Source organism: Lampetra planeri, chromosome 10 (genome assembly GCF_965212315.1).
Source record: "Lampetra planeri chromosome 10, kcLamPlan1.2.h2, whole genome shotgun sequence".
In the NCBI taxonomy this organism is placed as follows: Eukaryota; Metazoa; Chordata; class Hyperoartia; order Petromyzontiformes; family Petromyzontidae; genus Lampetra; species Lampetra planeri.
Window position 1 is genome coordinate 173,565 of NC_136116.1, and position 22,183 is coordinate 195,747.

At 45.5% G+C, this 22,183-nt stretch overlaps 1 protein-coding gene across 2 annotated transcripts in view; it reads right to left on the bottom strand.

Moving 5' to 3' along the window:
• Nucleotides 1-22,183, bottom strand: part of POLE (DNA polymerase epsilon, catalytic subunit) — a 109,504-nt gene that overhangs the window by 66,303 nt on the left and 21,018 nt on the right. For both annotated transcript variants that reach the window (XM_078597806.1, XM_078597805.1), the window contains exons 10-25: nt 18,794-18,904; nt 18,090-18,175; nt 17,452-17,571; nt 16,569-16,701; nt 16,030-16,143; nt 14,678-14,890; nt 14,247-14,354; nt 12,439-12,567; nt 10,048-10,150; nt 9,476-9,622; nt 8,741-8,886; nt 8,264-8,412; nt 7,063-7,155; nt 6,779-6,923; nt 4,594-4,751; nt 3,260-3,455 (exon numbers count right to left, since the gene is read on the bottom strand). In XM_078597806.1, coding sequence (XP_078453932.1) covers nt 3,260-3,455; nt 4,594-4,751; nt 6,779-6,923; nt 7,063-7,155; nt 8,264-8,412; nt 8,741-8,886; nt 9,476-9,622; nt 10,048-10,150; nt 12,439-12,567; nt 14,247-14,354; nt 14,678-14,890; nt 16,030-16,143; nt 16,569-16,701; nt 17,452-17,571; nt 18,090-18,175; nt 18,794-18,904 — 2,151 coding nt within the window. The remainder of the gene's footprint in view (nt 1-3,259; nt 3,456-4,593; nt 4,752-6,778; nt 6,924-7,062; nt 7,156-8,263; nt 8,413-8,740; nt 8,887-9,475; nt 9,623-10,047; nt 10,151-12,438; nt 12,568-14,246; nt 14,355-14,677; nt 14,891-16,029; nt 16,144-16,568; nt 16,702-17,451; nt 17,572-18,089; nt 18,176-18,793; nt 18,905-22,183) is intronic.

Sequence of the window (22,183 nt, forward strand, 5' to 3'; positions counted from 1 at the left end):
ATATATTTTAAAATGTAGATACTGGAGCAGCCCTGAAGTGCGACTTCTTTGCCCAGTACATGGGTCGGCCCTGAAGTACGACTTCTCGACCCGGGACGTAGACAGACGTCCGGATAAGTGTGTGTAGAGGGGTGATAGACATGTTGGTCTTTGCCTTCTCACCACCTGACGGATGGGAGGGTGGCAGGGTGGTGTGGATCCCTGCCATCCATGCGGTGATTGTGTGATTTCGGTTCGATTACCGGTGTTGGTTGTGCATCCAACGCGTCGGAATCTGTATATTTGTTGTTGTTAATTCCCCGTTTTCTATGCGGATCCCGAGGAGGGCTAGGTGTGCCGCGGGTCGTTTGTTCACGTGTCATTGCTTCACCTTTTTGTTGATTGATGCTTGTATATAGTGTAAAGTTGTACAGGTTGGTTATGGTATTTATGGTTGCTTTCTTGTTCTCTTTTATTTTCCTGTTGAGGCTCGCGTATTTTTTTTCTCTCTCTCCCTTTTGTTAATTTAAACTTTCTAATTATTGACAGCCGGGACGGCTGGAGGCTACGTAGAGGGGGGTAATGTAGTGACACAAGAAGGGAGGGGCTGCTGGGGGCTCTGGGATCCCAGGCGAGTCCAGACGCTTAAGCCTCTGGGCGCCAGGCGCTGGGTTCCCAGGGGGTCCAGACGCTTAAGCCTCTGGGCGCCAGGCGTTGGGTGCCCAGGCGCTTAAGCCTTTTTGGCGCCGCCAACGGGGGGGGGCTGTGTGTGCTCTGTGGGATGTCTGGTGGCGCACACGGCCCCACCCCTCGTTGGACCAGGCATAAAAGGAGAGCTCCCTGGACGATCAGGGCCCAGTTGTAACTCAAGACCCAAGACCCACGACCAGCCATCTGAAGACCCTGGGATGCTGTGAGAGCCAGTGGTGGGATTCTGGAACTCCCGACTCTACGACCTTGTGAGGGCGAGTTCCAGAGCGTAGCCAGAGTGGAGTATCTAGGCTGAGTATCTAGGCTGTGTACCTAGGCTGTAACAGAGTATCAGGACTGTTGGAGAGTTGGACTTGGAGTGTTGTATTGTAATAAAGAAGTTACCTCTACAAGTGTCTCCGGAACCCATTACAATAGTAAGTGCACACATTGGGGTGGGGGGGGAAGTGAAACTTTGATGTATTTACCTCAGCGTCGCGTGTTAATGCGTGTGCATATTTTTTACGGGAATTAAAAATGGCGTCCACCCCGCAGCAAAGGCGTCGCTACCCGTTGCCAGGGGCAACCCCCGTGGTCCGCGCCGGTCGGCAATAGTAAATAAATAAATAAAGAGAAATCGCACAAAATCGATAATCGGACCGATTTAAAGGCGACGAACGAAAAATCGGAAATGCCTACGTTCACCGCGGGGCCGGGGGCGTGCCCATCTGCAAAAATATTTCTTCCTAAACCCCACGGCCCAAGCGCCAAATCCCTCGCAAGCGAGCGTACGCAGAGGAACAGACAAAAAGTGACGTTTATAGGTTAGATAGATACACACAGAAAAAAACACTCTCTTACATGTACTCAAAACATTCTCACACATAGTAACACACTCAAGACAATTCCATACATCCACTCTCACACATTCGTACAAATAAATGCAAGCAAAATCACACTCATTACTTTAAAAAAACATTCCTAAAATAATTATACAACTTAGCTCAGCTGCAGCCCAGCTAAAATGCACAGAATGATGTCTCAGTGGCCATGTTGCAAAGTGACCTGATGCAACGGCAGCCATGTTGCATCAGGATTTTTGTCCTGGCAGCTGATTTGGTTGGTGTAACAAATGACAATCCCTAGCAACCACTGACACGTATCCTTATTCGCAAAGTGACTGCAACATGTCCAGATACTTCAAGTTTTACATGACGCTCTTTCGGTACCTATACTAATCAGCAGCTGGTAGGATTTACGCAGCTTTTCCATACTCAACACCCAGAATTCCTGGCAACAAATGACAGCTCAACAAAGTGGCTTATCGCGTGGACATTTACAGCAGCCAAACACTCTAAACGCATGTTGATTCTAAATGTGTAGGGAAAACCGGAGGACTCGGGGAAAAATCCACGCGACCACGGGGAGAACATGCAAACACCAAATATACAGGCATCATCAGGGTCAGGATAAAACCACGACCACCTGTATACCAGACAAGGTAGTTAACATCTCGCCACCATGACTTAATTGTGCCAGGAACAGTTTTAAGATGTAATCTGCCAGTCCTGACATTTGCTGTATTAAGTATATTTTATTTAACAGCAATTTATATTTGTGCAGTTTTAGATATACAGGGTGTTTCAAAAAGATGAACCCAATTTCAAAGCAGTATATTTCACGATGGCAACATGTTACAATTACACAAAAAGTTACAAACGGTTTAATGAGTTGTCAAGTTTTACTAACCATTTTATAAATGCTCTATGTGCCCTCCACCTGCTGTACGGACAACATAGAGACGATAGTTGAATTCGTCCCAAATGCCTCTCTTCTCACGTTTTTCTCTGAGGTGCGTGGTGATTTTTCAAACTTTAATTATGTTTTCTGTGCTTAAAACTCTTTAAAAAACTGTGGGGTCTAGAACGGACTCGTGAAATTCGGAGAGAACTCGGAGTTAAGTTTTGTTTGTTTTGTTGAATTACATAAAGTGTGCCATCTAATGGGGAAATGGGGGCATTACCGGAGGAAGGTAAAATTGAATTTAATAATAATATTTGGACATGTTCGGCGGGCCGGATTAAAAAGCCCAACGGGCCGTACTTTGCCCATGTCTGGGCTAGGGGCTGTTTGTACGCTGGGAGAGGCATATAACGGTAATCATTTGAAACTATGCCTCACTCTTTCAAGTGGTAAGAGTTTAATTCATGGGCGGTTTGTGGTTGCAGAGATATAGTGATTTCAAATCAGGTCCATCCTGTACACTGCGATGTTCCTCTGTGTAATCCCAATTGAGTAACTTTGTGTAATTTTTTCACTAATTTGGAAAATTAGAAGTGTAATGCCAGCACACAATGGCCTCCTCATTTAGAATTATTTCAAGGGATCTTTAATGTCCACTATTAAGCAGACGGTGCGTTGTATCTTATCCCTAATACACCTGCAGTAATAACAAGGGTGGGCTTGCCGGATTCAAATCATGAACCTCTGCAACAAGCGGAAAACTCGCGACCACTGGGCCATGTCACAGTAACATTCTTACAGAAGCAGACATCAAAAAAGCACGGGTTCCTTCAGCACCGTCACTTACCTTACTGTAGAGCACATCGAGCCAGTAATCGGCTACCTTGGCCACGGCAGCATAAACCTCCTGCAAGTTGGAGCCCTTGAGGAACGCCTCGAACACCGACGACTGAAAGATTTTGATGAGCTGTAGCTCTCCGCGCCGCTTCACCTCAAACCCCTTGAGTTCGGCCAGAGAACCGTCCTCGTTGAACACCGCATACCTGCGTCAAAAGGCAGCACAGGGACACTTGTACACGGCGACAACTCAAGCACAGGCAGACTCACAGACGTGCCATTTGAAAAACACTTGCAAATGACTTACTCTCTTTCTACTGGATATTATTATCATGCTTGTTTACACAGGAAAGCCTCACTGAATCTCAAGACATTTTTCATGAGGGTCCAGCCTAGTTTTCAGAGCGTTGCTGTGTATAATCCCAATAGAGTAATTTGCAGGTAATTATTCAGCTTTAGGATTTGATCTTATGTTATATAAATTTATATAGCGACTTATTCCAAGGAGCTTAACAACAATTATAAATTGTTACAAAAGATAACAGTGGTTGAGATAAAGTGGGATTGTTATGGTGCCAGTTACGAGAACAGGTGCGAGTGGTTAACAAGCGGTTGGGATGATTGGCCAATACCAGTTATATTGTGGAGATTTCTGTTAGCTATGGAAAACCCAGAGGAAAACCATGCCGAAGAAGTGGACATTATACAAACTCCACACAGAAAGCTGCCCAAATCCGGAATCAAACCTCGACGCTTCTTGCTGAGGCATAAGTAGCAACTATGATCTAAGAAGAATTGCAATGTAAATTGGGTAACCACTGAAAATCAATGTCTAATTTGGAAATATAGTTGATGGTTCCAGAGAAGTCTGTAGATTTGCTTTGGTTGATATAATTTCCAAAGTAAAAATATTTAAGAATATATTTATCCCAAACGCCATTTACATTTTTCTAATAAAAATAAAGGTAAAGTTGCGGCCCTGCAATTTCTTATCATGGCACTGCTGCCGGAAGGGCTTCCACTGAAGTGAATTCTCGAGGGTATTTGGTTTATTTTTCCCCATTGACAAGACGTGTTGGAAGAGGTGTACCCACCCACACTCTACCCCACCACATGCGACCGACCTGCTGATTGACTGCACTGTATCCATGTCTGGTAGGTGGATGGAGGTGGTGGGGAGGGATTTGAGAAATTTTTACCATAGTTTCAACAGGCGGGTGGAATCGAGCCGACGACCGCTGGATTGCAAGATCAGTGAGTGTGGTGCGAACCGTGACACCACTGTGACAGCTCCAATTATTGTTGAATCAGAGCTAAAATCATGACCTTTTTCCCCCAACCCACCTCTTCTTCAGTTTCTTGCCCTCCTCTTTGGACGCTGGCAGGATCATGGCCAAGTACGGCCCATCCACCTCGAAGAATATGGAATTTTCCGAGCGAGTCTCGTACCGAAGAGACCTGGGCTCGGTGAGCTCCTGGTACTGGTGGTTTGTAAAGCTCTCCTGCAAAACGCACAACACAAAAACAGCCGTGCGTTTTTATTTGTAACTAGCTTGTTAGCCCGTCCTAGGACGGAAGCTGTAATATTAAAGATGTAAATTAACGTTTAATTGTGATTGTTAATTTTATTTGGAAATGTAGCAACAAAAATATTTTTTTCTTAACTTAGTAAATGAAATTAAGGACTTTGGAAGATTTCTTGGTATACAATATTTTATGAATCTCTTATCACTGTTCAAAAGGTTTCCCTGCAGTTGGCTATCCTTGATGGACACTTTGATCTGCGGAGGATATCAGATCTAGACAGAGCCACATACAACTGGCCATGGGAAAATACGGGTTTATTGAGATAAATACCCAAATTTTCAAAAGTCTGACCCTGCGACTTGTTGATCGTCATCGCATACGCAGGAATTATCGGAATTTGTCGTCGTTTCAGTACGAAAGGAAGAGTGACATCACTTGGAGCTAGGTCGAGTCTCGGGATGAAGACGATTTCGCCTCGGTTGCAAAAGCGAACAATCTCTGTGGCTGTATAATTTGAAAAAACCCGTAATTTCACTTTAGCACTGTTTTCAAATCACCTGAAGCTGTTAACTGAAAAAATGTATCTTTACCGATGGACGCTTGATAGCGAAGAGTGAAGAAAGGAGAGTGCTGATAGTGTCTGAAGAAACTTAGCAAATAATGAAGCCCAAAGAGAAGCATTAGAGTTACGAATAAAATGATCAGAGTATAATTGTATCTTATCTAAATGTAATGGCAGGGATTATTGAAAAAAATGATGTCATCAAACACTTAACTGAATTTCACTGTAGCACTGTATTAATGGCAGTGAATGTTGCACAAAAGGAAGTCATAAAACACCTCGCAGCATTTGACTGCAGCACTGCATTAATGGCAGTGGTTGTTGCACGCAAATGTGTCATAAAACACCTGACGGAATGTCACAGTAGCACTGTATTTAACGGACCTTCAATTACTTGCAATTCACTGCTCTGATACTTACTTATCTTCTGCTTTCGCTCGCTGGGGTTGAAAACAATTGGAATTCGATACAATGTCTGCAAAAAATGTTTATTGTAGCATAATTTGGAAGCGAAAAGTAGACTTACCTTTTGTTGGACGTGCCGAAGGAATAAATAAAGGCACCAAGTGCACTGTGATGCGGCGTAGAATTATTTATCGCCTTCACTTTCTATAAAGATACGTGAAATCGAAAGCGAATTTGCGTAAAAAAATTATCATAGCCGCTCGACCTTCTTCTGAATAATAATGAGGGCGGGGGGCATGTGGATTGACGTCACGTGCGAGACACACACACAGCCTTTTTTTGGCTCCTTATATTAGTTGCTGCGTTGATTTCTTTAATAGCTTTACTTTCCATAAATAAAGGTCAAAATGAAAGGTAATTTTCGTAAACAAATGTTCGTTTCCACTCCACCTTCTTCATGCGGAGTGACGTCACCCGTTCATTATTAATGACGGGTGACGTTCGGTAAAGTCACGTAGAAGGGAAATAATGGTGAGAATTTTTATTTATTTATTATTATTATTATTTTTCCTTCTATGTGACTTTACCAAAAGAACCAAGAAAATAATATGTATATTTACATGAGGTGTGTTCATGCATATTCAAATACACAGCACATTAGCAGAAGAACTTGGGCATGGCAGCGCAACATTTCTTGCACTGACTGAGAGAAATGGAATCACCTCAAATTAATTGTGCGTGAGCTCAGCTGTGTACCGAGTTCCAAATTAGAGTCTCTAAAGTTCCCAGACAAACTCATGTTTTACGTGACACAAGACGTAGCATTACAAAACCACTATCGAGTTCCCCACAAAGCAGTACTGATTTCATCGACCCCGGAGGCATGATGGGATATTAATTCGCAACCTTCCAATTGCGAGCCGCTTGCTCGACCACTGAGCCACGGGCCGGATGTTTCAATGACTGTCGTGGAGATGTGTGTTAGAACCTGACGTTGTCCTACAGGGTGCCCGAGGGCACAGGGCCACAACATACCTTGACCAGGATGTTGAGCATGGCGCCCGGGTACGAGACGGTGACCTTGGGCTTCTCGGCACTGCTCGTGTGGAAGATATAATTCTCGGGGAAGGAGCTGGGTAGTGCGCACCAGATCCCATCCGTGTCCAGCTCCAGCGGGCGGCTGCGGAAAGTCATCAGCGGCAAAGCAAATTAATCAGCACCGTTTAATCTGACCCGTGTCAAAGTGATATATCTTTAACTTAATATTTTTCACAAGCATGTTGCAAGTGAATAAAGCATTGTCAATCGTTAGAACTCACCCGATCTGTTCCACAAGCTCACGGGCCTGCATGATAATGTTGGCTCCAGTGTGGCACACAATCCCGGCCATCTCCATCGAATACCAACGTGCCCTGCCACACGCAGAGGAACGGGGCAACACAACACGCTCATCCTCTCCTTAAACACGGGCGCAAGAGAGACATAGCAGGGCTGCACGTTTAGTCTAGCATTACTATTGCAGCAATACGTGGCAGGCTGACACCACATGACCTAAGCCAAAGCCGGCTGCACAAATCACACGTCAGTCTGTACCACATGGCAAAAGCACGAGTTGCATAATTTACACAAACACAAGATCCCTTGTACAAGACTGCTGGGGCTCATACTGCTAGCAAGCACCTAAGACAGCCTGCGTAGTGCACAAATATTGTGGCAGAAATCTAGAACAACCCCCGGCCACTTTTGTCTCCCAGTGCTGATGTTTCATACACCAGACGAAGTACTCAGTTAAGGCTGAATTGACCTCGGGGAAGCTCAAGACACTCATCATCGATCAGAATCGGAATCTTTATTTATGCTAGAGGAGTCCCGTTGACCTATAAAGCTCTTTTTCATAAATTTCCAGTCGGGGCAGGTCAGAAAGTTACAACAAACAATAAAAAAAAACACGATAGAAGTGCAAAGTAGAGGAAAAGTAAGCAAATCATTTTAGTATATATCTATGTTCATATTACCAGGTAAAGCCAGGTAAAGCCTGGTAATATGGCTTATCGTGTTGGCCATGAGCAGAAACCGAATTCAATTTGCCGTGTTTTAGCACAATGCGCGAACGGCTGTGTTGGCGCTGCCAAAATAAATAATTTGGAATAATTTACACTCACGTGCACACAACTGAGAACAGTATTCCCTCGTTATTCACGAATTTGCTATTCGCAATTTTAGCCATCACCGAATCGCATTTGGAACTAAACAGGACTGCATCGAGAGAGAGAAAGAAAGTAATGAGATAAAGTGGTGATGCGGTAAGTTAATTTATAAACTATTATTTAATACTTCAATATATTTTTTTCATTAATGTTTATTAAAACCAATTAATTTATTTGCGTAATGATAATTTTCATGTATTTATGCCTTTCCGCAGCCCAATATCATTATCCACAACATTTTCTATTCACATGCATCGTACCCCTCGTGAAAAACGAGGGAATACTGTGTGCATAAAGAGGCATCGACACTCACCCTTTGCGCATGACGTATCCGTAGAAGGAGTTGAGGATGCACTTGTGTGCCAACTGCAGAGAGTCGTACAGGATCTCCATGTTCCGGCAGCGTTTAACCTCCGCGGCGTCACCGCTATCCGCGGCACTGCCCAGCTTGCGCTTCCAGACCTGCACCAAAACACGCACACGCAACATGCGATGCCACGCATTGCAATACCACAGTGAGCAAAACATCACACCCAAGCCTTACACACCATCGGGGCAAGAGCTGCTAGAGCAGTGGAATGGCCCGGCAGTAGCGCTTTCGCCATTACAGTGAGTATTGCTCCTCTGCCCTCTACTGGAGGGCGACTGCCCAGTACCGCCCTTCATGAGCCTCTTCCACAGAGGCCGATGTTGACACCGCTGGTGCCGGTCATCGGCAAGTCCAATCGGCTCCAAAACCTCCCTCAGCCCATCTCTTCTACAGCCCATACATAGGTACATACGCACGCACCTTGTGAAGGCCCTTGAAGTCGTAGCGGCGATCTCGGAACGCACGCACCGTGTCCACATAGAAGGAGTTCTCACGCTGGCACACGGTGGTCATGCGCTCTTCCATGCGCGTCACCCGCACCTTCTTGTAGGCCTTGTGGCAGTAATCTAGAGTGCACGCAAACACACGTGCATTCTAGACCTCTCTTTGTTTTTTCTCTTTATGCATGTTAGATGTTAAGGGTCAAGTTTTAAATGTTCAAGGTAAGGTATTAGATGTTCAGGGTCAGGTGTTAGATCAATTTAACACGTAGGCTTTCGCGACCAATATTATGCATAATATTGGTTTTTGGGTCAGATCGCGTTATTATAAATGTGTCGAATCAGGTGCTAGATGTTCAGGGTCTGGTGTTAGATGTTCAGGTGTTGGATGTTCAGGGTCAAGGTGTTGGATGTTACGGGTCAAGGTGTTGGATGTTCAGGGTCAAGGTGATTGATGTTCAGGGTCAAGGTGTTAGATGTTCAGGGTCAAGGTGCTGGATGTCCAGGGTCGGGTTTTAGATGTTCAGGGTCAGGTATTAGATGTTCAGGGTCAGGTGTTAGATGTTCAGGGTCAAGGTGCTGGATGTTCAGGGCCAGGTGTTAGATGTTCAGGGTCAAGGTATTAGATGTTCAGGGTCAAGGTGCTGGATGTTAAGTGCGAGAGTCAGATGTGTTGTGTTAAGGGATTGGGGCTCTGGATGGCACCGCAGTTTACCTGCAAGGCGCTTCTTCTCGTACTTGGCTTGGTCCTCCCGGGACAGAGTGTGGAAGGCTCGCGGAGGTCCACCGGGGAACATGGATGGGAATTTTTCACTCTCCAGCTGCTGCTGGATGCGGTGAAACTCGCTCCGAGTGGCTGGCACTGTGAACGAGCGACGATATGATCACACACGTTGGAGCTGCCTGATATTGCAAAAGGATGGTGGACCAGAGAAGTAGATCAGAGCCAGAATCCAAGCATAACCTTGCTGAGTCTCAATACTCTTTTTCATCATGGTCCTGCCATGTGTAATCCAAATTCAGTCATTTGCAGTAAGTATTTTAGCATTGAGATGTTTTTTGGCCAATACCAGTTACATTTTATGTTTTTGCTATGGAATGTATTTAAAAAACACAAAAACTCATGCAGAACTGGGGGAGAACAAACAAACTCCACACAGAAAGGCACCCGAATGGGAATCAAACCCAGGCCCTTCTTGCCGTGAGACACAAGTGCTACCATTGCTCCACTATCCACCGCCCCAAATTGCAAGTAATGCCATGGCACAAAACAAATAGTTCACTCACTGAACTCCCCGCGCCACTGCCAAGCCATGCGACGCTGGCAGCTAGCACCTGGCTTGTTGAAGTCACAGGCTGCACACGTCGCCTCGTCCACCATGGCGGACGGCTGCAGTTCAAACAAAGGTAAAGACAAAGATCCACCATATAGACAGTTGGGGCAAGTGATGTTAGCAATCACCTATGAAGGCCGGCACGGCCCACAAGGGGGTGGGTGGCCAGCACCATGCCCAGCTGCATTTGTCTCCCCAGTGGTAATGTTTACACATCGCACCAGATATACATTTCAAGCCAAGTCGACCTAGGGAAGGCGCAACACCAGTTCAGATAATCATCACTGGTGTTGACCGTGAGCGGGAATCGAGCATAGGTCACTGGGTTCGTTGCGCAGCACGCTAACCGCTACACTACCGCTGACCCCTTGCAGCTCAAACACACATAGAGCATCCCTCGCAATCGCAAACGATGACTACTCAACTTCAGCCAAAATGTTAATCCATCATTAATATCTGGGTGAGGCAACATAATGATCTGGAGTCAAATGTGTGTGGTTCAGACACTCCACCACCCGACACGGCCACACAAATTAAACTGTCGCGTGTACAAGTGTCGAACAACGCGCCAATTAGAATTGTTTCAGCTCACTGGTAAGTTGAAGAATAATTCTCACTACCAAATTTAGCAATTTCATATGATGCTTCAATTAAAACTGCGTCAAACTTCATCAAGACAAAATCCAGGAAGTTAGAATAAAACTCCAGGACATAGTTTCAAATGAAACGTTGTACCTAATTTGATAAATTTGCTTGTGAGAATTGATATTCAGGCCACTGCAGAGCTCAAACAATAATTATTACAGTATAACACACTTGTGGTGGTGGAAAGCCTTACTGACACGCATGGTGGTGGAATTCCTGCAATCACGAAAGCTTCAAATCAAATTTGAACCACCTCTACAGGGAGGATTTAAGTTTGTTTTCTCTCTCTGTGTGTTTCTGTGTTGTCTCTCTCTGCTTGTGTGTCTGTCTATGTGTCTCCGTGTCTGTGTTTTGTCTCTCTCTCAAATTTCACACTTATCTTCTAATTTAGAAATCTTTGAAAGAACGTAATCAACCAGGCTCTGCGTTAACTGCATGTTAACCGACTCTCTGTGTTGCATTGCATTACATTTACAAATTTTACAAAGTTTGTTTTCTCAAACTTCCTATTTCTCTCTCTAAAATTTGCCAGGTTTGTTAAGTTTGTTTTCTCCATTTGCTCTTTCTCTCCCCCGGCTGCTACGGGGTGGATTTCCACACAACTCTCTCATTGACATGCTAATTTCTCTACCCCCCCCCCCCCCATCTCTCTCTGCCCCAACCCCCATCCCCCCCCTCTCTCTATTTAAGGCCTCGACACAGAGGTGTTGTTTCTCTCTGTGCCTATGTGTGTCTGTGTTGTCTCTCTCTGCTTGTGTCTCTCTATGTGTCTCCGTGTCTGTGTTTTGATTCTCTCTCAAATTTAGCAATCTTTGGAAGAATGTAATCAACCAGGTAGGGTGTTGACTGTTGTGTTAGCCGACTGTTTTATATTGTATTATATTTCTAAGTTTACTAGGTTTTTTTCTCATTCATTCTTACCTGATGACGATTGCGTGCATTGCAATCGAAACGCCGTATTCTATTATTTAATTTATTTTCTTTCTACGTGACTTTCCCGAAAGAAACAAAGAGTAATTCCTGCAGTCACGAAGGCTTCAAATCAATAAATTTTTCTTCTTGGTTCTTTCGGTAATCCTGCATAATGCACAGGCATAATATGACTTTGAAACCCCCCGCCTACCTCCTACGTATTTCCCATAAATATGCTAAATTCCTCTTGATATGCAAATTCTTTTGTCAAGGCGCTCTTCTTCCCCCTCCAACCCAGCTTAAATATACGCTCCAAGCTTGGTGGTGTTTCATTCTTCACCTGAGGACGTCTGCTTGCGTTGTGGCCGAAACATCGTGAGAATTATTTTATTATGTTTTATTTTTATTATTTCCCTTCTACGTGACTTTACCGAAAGAACCAAGAAGATTGATCCCTGCAGTCACGAAAGCTTTAAATCGAAATTCAATACATTTTATTAATATGCTTGTTTGCTCAGGAAAAACCTCACCGAATCTTTACTCTGTTTCAGGATGGTTCTGCTAAGTTAGGAAATCGCAGAACCAAGATAAAACCCATTCAGAGCAGGGAAAGAATAAACTCAAAAGTCAGGAATCAAAACTAGGCCTGTCTTGCCGTGGGACATGATTGTTACCGCTACGTGACCCTGCTGCTCATATTCCTATCACGTCGTAATAATCCACCGAGCCCATGTGCAAAGATCACGTGACGCCAAATGGAGCATTGGGCGAGCGTGCAAGGCTGCACCTGCAGGCGGTTGGTCAGGATGATGTTGGGGTACATGGCCCCCACGTCCAGGTGGTAAATGAGTGGACACTCGATCCGGCTTGGCACTTCCTGCAAAGCACGAAGCTTGGACCGCACCTCCTCGCACACCTGTGTGGAGTGGGTGCACGCACACAACAGCAACGACAACCGCTGTTCAACGCTAAGTGGCGGTGACATCACCATGGTGCTTGTGCAAAGTTAGGTGAACCCTTAGGCCATGTGAAGTGTCTGAAGGCTCAATGCTGTGAGGTCATGAAACAGACCCAGATGTCATGGGTCAACTGAGATGACTGGCAGATGTGTCCCCTATGTGCCAATTGTGTCCCCTATGTGCCAATTGGCTGCCCCTCTACCCTCCACTGTTGTTGGTGGGCGACTGCTTCCAACTGCCAAGTAGCGTCTTTAAAGAGCCTCTTCCATCAAAACAAATCTTGACACTACTGGTATCGGTCATCAGCAAGTCCACTCAACTCCACATATTCCTCTACCACATCAGCCCATCTCTTCTCTATCCAGTGCCGGGCACATTTAGCCCCCTCTATCCGACCAAATAGAAGCTGCTTGGGAATGTGGGCTACATGACCCAGCCAAAGCAGCCTTGCTTAATGGAGGAGCTCAGTGATGGGACTGGGTCCAGATCGTTCAAGGATCTGTGAGCTCCTCACACAATCCAGGCTGGTTAAACCCAGGATGAAACGTAGGCAGGCCAAACTGAATGTTTCTAATCGGCGCAGATGTTCCATTCGAGGGGTCCACTTTTCACATGCATAGAGAAGGGAGGCCATAACAAACCTTTGGGTTTGAAAAAACCTGAAAGGTTCTTGAGGAGTGACGAACCTGGTAGCTTTCACACAGTGTTAATTAACCAATGGAAACATAATACTGCCCCCGACTGATTCGGAGTGAGACATCTGCTGTCAAACCGGAGCTGGTCAGAAGCACACTGCCCAGGTATGAAATCTTGTCCACTCCCTCCACAACTTCCCAATCACTCATGGGGAGTTGAGGGCGTGGAGTGTTTGATGGCACAACATATCCAGGCAGGTGCTTAGTATTTGGTGGGGCTGATGGTAAGGCCCCACCTCTTAGTGAACACTCGAGGTTCAGCATTAGAGCATCCAACTCTTTCTCAGAATGAGGAGCAATCATGAAATAATCATAAAAAATAACATGGTTGACTATAGGGAGCAAACCCTTGATCACATCAGGGCATCGATCAGCCTTTCATTGTATCTGTAGCGGATAAAAAATTCCTCTGGTACAGCAATGAAAAACTTCCCAAACTATGTGGTCGAAAAATATGTCAAATAAAGTAAGCGCCACAAGACAGAAATGTAAGTCACGTTGAAATGCCCTACATCAAGGACAGAGAATATGGCATCTATGCAGGACCGCTTCGGTCCTGCATAGATCCCCGTATCGACTAAACATAGTGGTGGGGCAAGTGCTTTTAGTGAGCACCTATGAAAGCCGGCATGGCACACAAGGGGGTGGGTGGCAAGTACTATGGCCGCCTTTGTCTACCCAGTGGTGATGTTTACACATCGGAGCAGGTCCTCATTTCAAGCTGAGTCGACCTAGGGGAGGCCCAAGACCGATTAAAAAAATCATCACCGGTGTTGGCCGTAAGTGGGATCGAACTCGGTTCGTTGGGTTCGAAGTGCATAACACTATCTACTGCTCGCCACCTACGACACTCACCTGTTATCACACATCAAGGCTGGCTGCTGGCCACTAGTGATTTTTCTGGTCCCAACCAAAGATGTGTAATTTTCACATCCACCAACCTCAGAGAAGTTGTTGACCTTGTCCAGAGGAATCTTTTCCTCCTCCTCCAGCGCATGCTTCAGGGTGGTCTCAACCTTCTCCATGAGCTCCTCAAACACACCTGGGTTCTATCAGACACAGTCGCATGTTCGCAGCGTCACCCTCACTATCACTGATCAGTGCTCATCAGCACACAGTGCAAGTGTCCCGGCATCACCCTCGCCACTAATCTTCAGCAGTCAGATGTGGTGGTGCATGCCTGTAACCCAGAGACGGCATAGCGTTTAGATGCAAAGAAGAGGCAACATTCTGCCACGTGTTGGGAGGGTTTGAGATGTCCCGGCATAAACGGTGCTCAATCAAAACAAATCATTATGATTCATCATCATTATAATTATTATTCAGGCACGTCGCGACACCACCACTGCAGGGAGAAAACGTTGACACCAACCATCTTGAAGCGACAGGGAATGTCACTGCGGAAGACGCCGCACTCCAGGGCCTCCACGTGGCCCCCTACATAGGTCTCCGAGTCCAGCACGTGGCCGTCGCCCGTTAGCCGGTTGAACTCCTCCTGCTGCTTGTTGGGGAACACGATGTTGGCATGGAATGCCTGCACCATGAGTAGTGCCTCGCACAGAGTGCCAGAGCCCTTCCGAAGCACCTGTGACAAAGCCAAAGACAAACATCCCCCGTATAGCTGATAACAGACTGTAGGGGCAAGTGCTGTTAGCGAGCAATGCCTATGAAGGCCAGCACGGTACGTGATGGGGTGGGTGGCCAGCACCACGCCCGGCCGCCTTTGTCCCCGAGTGGTGATGTTTGCACACTACATGGTACTCATTTGAGGCCGAGTTGACCTAGTGGAGACCCAGGACCCCTTCAGATATTTGTCATCGATGTTGGCCGTGAGCAAAAATCGAACTCGGGTCGCCGGGTTCGAAGTGCAGCGCGCTAATCACTGCGCCACCACCCCCAAACCCGTGTGTAAGCGCATTCGCTGCCAGAGAGGGTGTTGTTAGCAAGCAGCTGTTTAACATCCCAATGATGAACTCTAAACCGTGTTAGACTCGAGACAATGATGCTTACTGTCACGCTTGTTTAAACATGAAAGTCCCACCGAGTTTCAAGACTCTTTTTCAAGAGGGTCCTGCCATGTTTTTACAGTGGGCGGTGACGAATGGTATGTTTCCCAATTAATTAGCAAGTAATATTATAAATTTGGCCCCTGACACCAGCACAGGATGGCCGACTCTTCTTCAAATGCCATCACGGGATCTTTAACACCATCTGTGAATGTTCTGGGATCTATTCCCAACTGGGGCGCCTTTCTATGTCGAGTTTGTATGTTCTCCCCCTGTTCTACAGGGATTTTCTCTGGGTTCTCCAGTTTCCTTCCATAGCATAACAAAACATACAATCTTGACTTAAAGCTTTCATGACTGCAGGAATTCATACTCTTTGGGTCTTTCGGTAAAGTCACAACTTTACCGAAAGACCCAAAGAGTATGTAAAAACATACAATGTAACCAGTATTGGCCAAAACGTCCCAATGCTGAAAAAATATTTACAAACTACTCGATTGGGATTATACATTGCAACATCGCCCCCTACCATGAAACTTGGCAGGACCCACCTAAACAAAAAATTATTGAAACTCATCAAGGCTTTCGAGTAAGCAATAAAAAATAGATAAATATTAAACCAAGGCATCCTGCCGGATTTGAAACAGCAACCTCTGCGACAAAATGGCACGCACAATACCACTGGGCCACGCGACGGCACATGTGGAGGAGTACTCACCTCGTCCGGCTCCATGGGGATGATGGTGCAGAGCGCGAAAATGAACGGGTGCACGTATTTCATGTACATGTAGTAGGTGGCCACCGCGTCCGACACCGAGTACGTGGCCAGCGTCTACACGCAGACAGTGGGCAGCAGCAACAGTGGATCACATAGACGAAGATCCCCCATATAGCCTTTAATAATAAATATAATGATAATTTACTTATTTATTCAGGAATAAGACTCTTTTTCAGGACGGTCCTGCATTGGATTTTATTTTAAGAGGTTTTCAGACAATTAACGACTTATTCAAGTGCGAGAAAACCAGAGCACCCGGAGAAAATCCATGCACGTGAGGGGGGATACACTCGATCCCCATACAGATGGAAACCGATGGTGTGATTAGTCAACTTGCTCTACGGCCTTCTCATGGCAAGCCAGGGTATGGCAACTCAGAGCCCATGGAAAAGGGAATTTCACAAAATGTTTGCTGATCGCCAACTCTCGCCTCTATATAGAACTTGAAACGTGAACATTAATCGACATTGTGCCCACACCTGTGGCTCTTCAGCTGCCATGCGACACATCTCCTCGGGATCCAGCTCAACGGGGTCGTACCCCAGCTTCGCCTTGGCGGCCGCCTTGAGGTTGTGCGAGCCAACCGGCAGGTAGCTGTCCCTCTTCACCCAGCTGCTCGATCCCCACATATACACACGGCGCAAACTCACGATGGCTACCCGCGTGCACCTACGAAGGCGGGGTGTACCACGCCACTTCCCGATAAGCATTACACACAGCAACATTGCCCCCTACTGGCGGCCCAGTGACCACTGCTGCGGATGCGGTAACTGTGCTACAATATGCGCCATCTGCTTCACGGTGGTCTTCGAGAAGCGGAGGTAACTATGTGCCGGCATCAAGGTCCATAATTACCTGCCAATTACATGGCAAAATTGCCACGTATTGTCGCATTGCATTATAAGAATGCAAATACTAAATTTGCGTCAAAGTATTAGTAATAAGGCCGTGTGAAGTTGCCTTTTTCTGCACAGGCACAGCTACCATCATGGGGTCCACTAAGCAAAAAATAAATGTGCTCTAATAACATTTAGTGACATGATGTTACTATACGTAATACCAATGAAGTAATTTACAGTGAATTTTTCAGCATTGGGATTGTTTTGGCCAAAAACAGTTAGACTGTGTGTGTATTTTAGCTATGGGACGAAACCGGAGAAAGCACATGCAGAACAGAGGGAAAACATACAAACTCTGAAAGGTGCCCAGCATTGAGAATCAAACCCAGGACTTTCTTGCCGTGAGGCACAAGCACTATTTCTGCGCCACCTGCCGGCTATAACAATGTGCAGTGCAGACTTGGAAAAAAACTACAATTGTTGATGCTAACGATCATGACGATGACGTTGCAGAACATGTTACCGTAGACAGTCCATGTGCAGTGCTTGTGTGGCCTTGTACTCTCCCTGCGAATCCTTCTGGAACCCGGTCTCAATGAGCAGATCCAGGCCATGCTCGAGAGCACGCCGCTCCACAAACGGCCTCGAACCCCCAACACAAGACGCGCACACATGAACAACACTCAAACATATTACATACATCCATATACAAGTACAAAGATCCCCGTATAGCCTTAACAGACTGTTGGGGCAAGTGCCCCGGCCGCCTTTTGTCTCCCCAGTGCCAATGTTTAGACACCGCACCAAGTACTAACATGATGCCGAGTCGACCTCGAGGAGGCCCAGGTGCGGTTCAGATAATCATCACTGGTGTTGGCCGTGAGCGGGAATCGAACTAGGGTCATTAAGTTCGTAGCGCAGCATGCTAACTGCTGCGCCACCGCTCCCCACTACACACAAACACACACGCACAAACAAGCAAGCAAGCTAATTACAAACACGTGCACAAAAACGCATGCGCACACATGCACGAAAAGTGCTATATTACAGATTCCGATAAAGGCATTCGGATGAGAAGTTCACACACAGACTGACATGCACGCATATTGGGATGAGCTGCGTTTGCATCGGTTGAGACGCGTTGTGATCTGCGGACCTCACCAGTCAAAAGAGTCGCCGTTGTAGGTCACGAAGATGTTTGGTTTGGTTTCGTGGAGGTGATCGAAAAACCTCTGCAGGAGTCCAGCCTGTCCAAAGCACCGTGCAATGAGCTTAGTTTACAAGCTATCACGTCTCACCAACTTAAACTTGGACCTAAACTTCCATGTACTTTCCATATGGGACATGAAGAAAAATAAGTTCATAAGTAAAAGCCGGCAATGGGCAGATTTTGATTAAACATGATCCGTTACAAAAAACAAAAGATTTATATTTGGCCGGATAGCTCAGCGGTGGAGCGAGCCATTACCAAAGTGGACGGTTGTGAGTTCAAATTATAGTTGGGGGTTGACTCAGCCCATCATCCCTCTAGGGTCGATTAAATGAAAACTACTTTCTGGAAATGACAATGGTTGTCCTATGGATAAACTCGCCCCCACCATAAGAATGTGGAACTTCCACCATTCGCTCAGGGATGCAAATGGGACATAACCATCAATGCCTCAATCCTCATTGTTTTTTGTTTTCTGTCCTTATTTTTGTTTATTGTGTGTTGTTGTAACTTGCCGATACTCCCCACCTGGACATCTGTGAAAACGAGATTAATATATCATTGGATTCCTCTCCAGTCTAGATAAAATAAAGATTCTAAATTGAGCACCAAGTCACTCTGAGCTTAAGCTGGTTTAATGAAACATCAGCTGTACCTCATCGGCCTCGTTGAAGATGGTGAAGGGACCTTCATATTCGGGCTTCGGTGTAAACTCAAAGTCCTCAATGTCCTCCGAGACGACCTCCCGGTTGGTGATGAGGTATCCCTGGAGACGTAGCCAAACGTGCCAAATTATTACTCCTTCATCACACCGGTGTGTTCGAGAGCAATCTCACAACATTTAACAAATAGGTACGGCCAGTTGCAAGAAATTGTGAATAGGTAGTGCGATGTCATCAAAGTGCACCCACAACGGAAGAGGAAGTGGCAGCAAGTGAAACTTAGATGTTAATATATTCACATGAATGATGTTATGAAGCTGATAATACATTATTTTAGATATGTTAACATAAAGGTATACTTATCTGGTGAAACAAGTTAGTTATACTTAATTAGCTGTACTAAATAGTTGTTAAATTTCGATTTAAAGCTTTCGTGACTGCAGGGATTCATCTTCTTGGTTCTTTCGGTAAAGTCACGTAGAAGGGAAGTAATAAAATAATAAAAATAAAACATAATAAAACAATTCTCACGACGTTTCGGCCACAACGCAAGCAGCCATCCTCACGCGAAGAATGAAACACCCCAAGCTTGGAGCGTATATTTAAGCTGGGTTAGAGGGGGGGGAGGTGGGAAGAAGAGCGCCTAAACAAAATAATTTGCATATCAAGAGGAATTCAGCATATGGAAAATGCGTAGGAGGTGGGCGGGGGGGGTTCCAAATCAATACTATGCCCGTGCATTATGCAGGATTAGCAGCATCAAAGGGGGGGGGGGAAGGGGGGGAGCATTAACAAAGGAAAGGAATGTTAATAGTATGTAGCTGTAGTTACTAAACAACCACGTAAAAAACTACAGTATAAACTGCATGACAAACTAAAGTATAAACTACATAGCATCATCAGTAAACTTACTATACTCTACAATAAGCTGAGTTACTAACAGTAAGTAATACATGAAAAATTCTACGTTGTAAAAAATTATATAATATGCTTCCATCTAAACTTTATTCTCTTACATCACACGCGTCTATACCGTACTATATACTTCCATAGGCAAAACCAACATTAAATTACATACTGTATTGCTATAAACCACCTTATACATTTTTAATATAACACTATGTATTATTCTACCCACCCTAATGTGTATCAAAATGGTTTATTACGTCCTTCCAGTGATTGCTAAGCCAGAATCCATCTTCTCGGTTAAAATTGTCTCTGTGTTTGTAAATGTGGATCGCCTCATGTACGAATCTCTCATGATAGCCAGATGGCTTGCAGAGAACCTCTGTCTTGGAGAAGTCAATGTCATGTGAGCCCACTGAGTTGTAACAGTGATCTGCCACGGCTGAGGTGTTTGTCCTACAGTGTTTCAGGTCAGCTTTATGTTCACGGATGCGGTCCGAGACATGTCGTTTGGTTTCCCCAATGTAACTGCTACCACAGAGGCAACTTAGTTTGTAGACACCAGGGTACTGTATGTCTGGAACCACATCTTTTACAGACGGTACCAGATCACGGATTTTATGTACTGTGTTGAATCGGACCTGGATCTTGTGTTTAATCAGGATTTTGGAGATCTTTTTTGTGACCCCAGCAATGTAGGGTAAGGTGATGGTCTTGAAAGGCTCCTCAACAGGATCTTTCTTGGTGGTTGGAGTGATGGCTTTGCGGATTGTGTAGTCGGAGTAACCATTAGCCTTAAGAGCTTGGCGTACGTGTTTGAGTTCACTGGAAATGTGTTCATGGTCGGAGATGCATTGGGCTCTATGATATAGAGTCTTGATGAGAGAATTCTTCTGGGATGGATGGTGGTGGGAATCCGGTTTTAGATAAGCATCCGTGTGGGTGGCTTTCCTGTAGACAGAGTGGCTCATTGAACCATCAGGTCTCCTTTTGATTAGGACATCCAAAAAGGGTAGCTTGCCATCATTTTCGACTTCCATGGTGAATCTGATGGCTGGGTGTATGGAATTGATATGGTCGAGAAATTGGTCTAGAGCAGGCCGGCCATGTGGCCAGATGACAAAAGTGTCGTCTACGTACCTCTTCCATAAGGTCGGGCGTAGAGTCGCAGTCTGGATGGCGTCCGTCTCAAATTTCTCCATGAAGATGTTGGCTACAACCGGAGATAAGGGGGAGCCCATTGGGGTGCCCTCAATTTGCTTGTAGAAGGTTCCATTCCAGGTGAAGTATGTATTGGTTAAGCAGTGTCTCACCAGGGGGGGTACCCCAGCATTCAGTCCTTGATGAACCAAGTCTTCAATGATTGCGATGGTGTCAGGCACAGGCACCTTGGTGAACAAGGAAACCACATCAAAACTGACAAGCAGGTCGTCTGGGGACAGGGCAATCCCCTTGATTGTTGATACCAGGTCAGTAGAGTTTAGTACTGCAGAGGTGGTTTTTCCAGTGAAAGGCCGTAGGATTTCGGACAAAAAACGAGCCAGTTTGTAAGTCGGGGAGTTGATAGTAGAGACAATGGGACGAAGAGGTGTATCTTCTTTATGTATCTTTGGCAAGCCGTACAATCTTGGTGGCCTGGCTGCAGAAGGTTTCAACGAGAACTGTTTGGTCTGATCAATTAATGCGGTTGAAGCAGAAATGATGTTGTTGGTTTTGGAGACGAGGCTGTTGGTGGGGTCTCTTTTTATTTTTGTATAGCTGCCATCGGTGAGTAGTTCTTGAATTTTGTTGTTGTATTCTATTTTGTCCATGATGACAGTGGCATTGCCTTTGTCGGCTGAGAGGATGACAATGTCATCCCTCTTTTTTAATTGAGCTAATTCAAAACGCTCATCTTTGCTGATGTTGCTAGCTGGCATCTTAACCCTCAAAAACGCTAAGATGCCAGCTAGCAACATCAGCAAAGATGAGCGTTTTGAATTAGCTCAATTAAAAAAGAGGGATGACATTGTCATCCTCTCAGCCGACAAAGGCAATGCCACTGTCATCATGGACAAAATAGAATACAACAACAAAATTCAAGAACTACTCACCGATGGCAGCTATACAAAAATAAAAAGAGACCCCACCAACAGCCTCGTCTCCAAAACCAACAACATCATTTCTGCTTCAACCGCATTAATTGATCAGACCAAACAGTTCTCGTTGAAACCTTCTGCAGCCAGGCCACCAAGATTGTACGGCTTGCCAAAGATACATAAAGAAGATACACCTCTTCGTCCCATTGTCTCTACTATCAACTCCCCGACTTACAAACTGGCTCGTTTTTTGTCCGAAATCCTACGGCCTTTCACTGGAAAAACCACCTCTGCAGTACTAAACTCTACTGACCTGGTATCAACAATCAAGGGGATTGCCCTGTCCCCAGACGACCTGCTTGTCAGTTTTGATGTGGTTTCCTTGTTCACCAAGGTGCC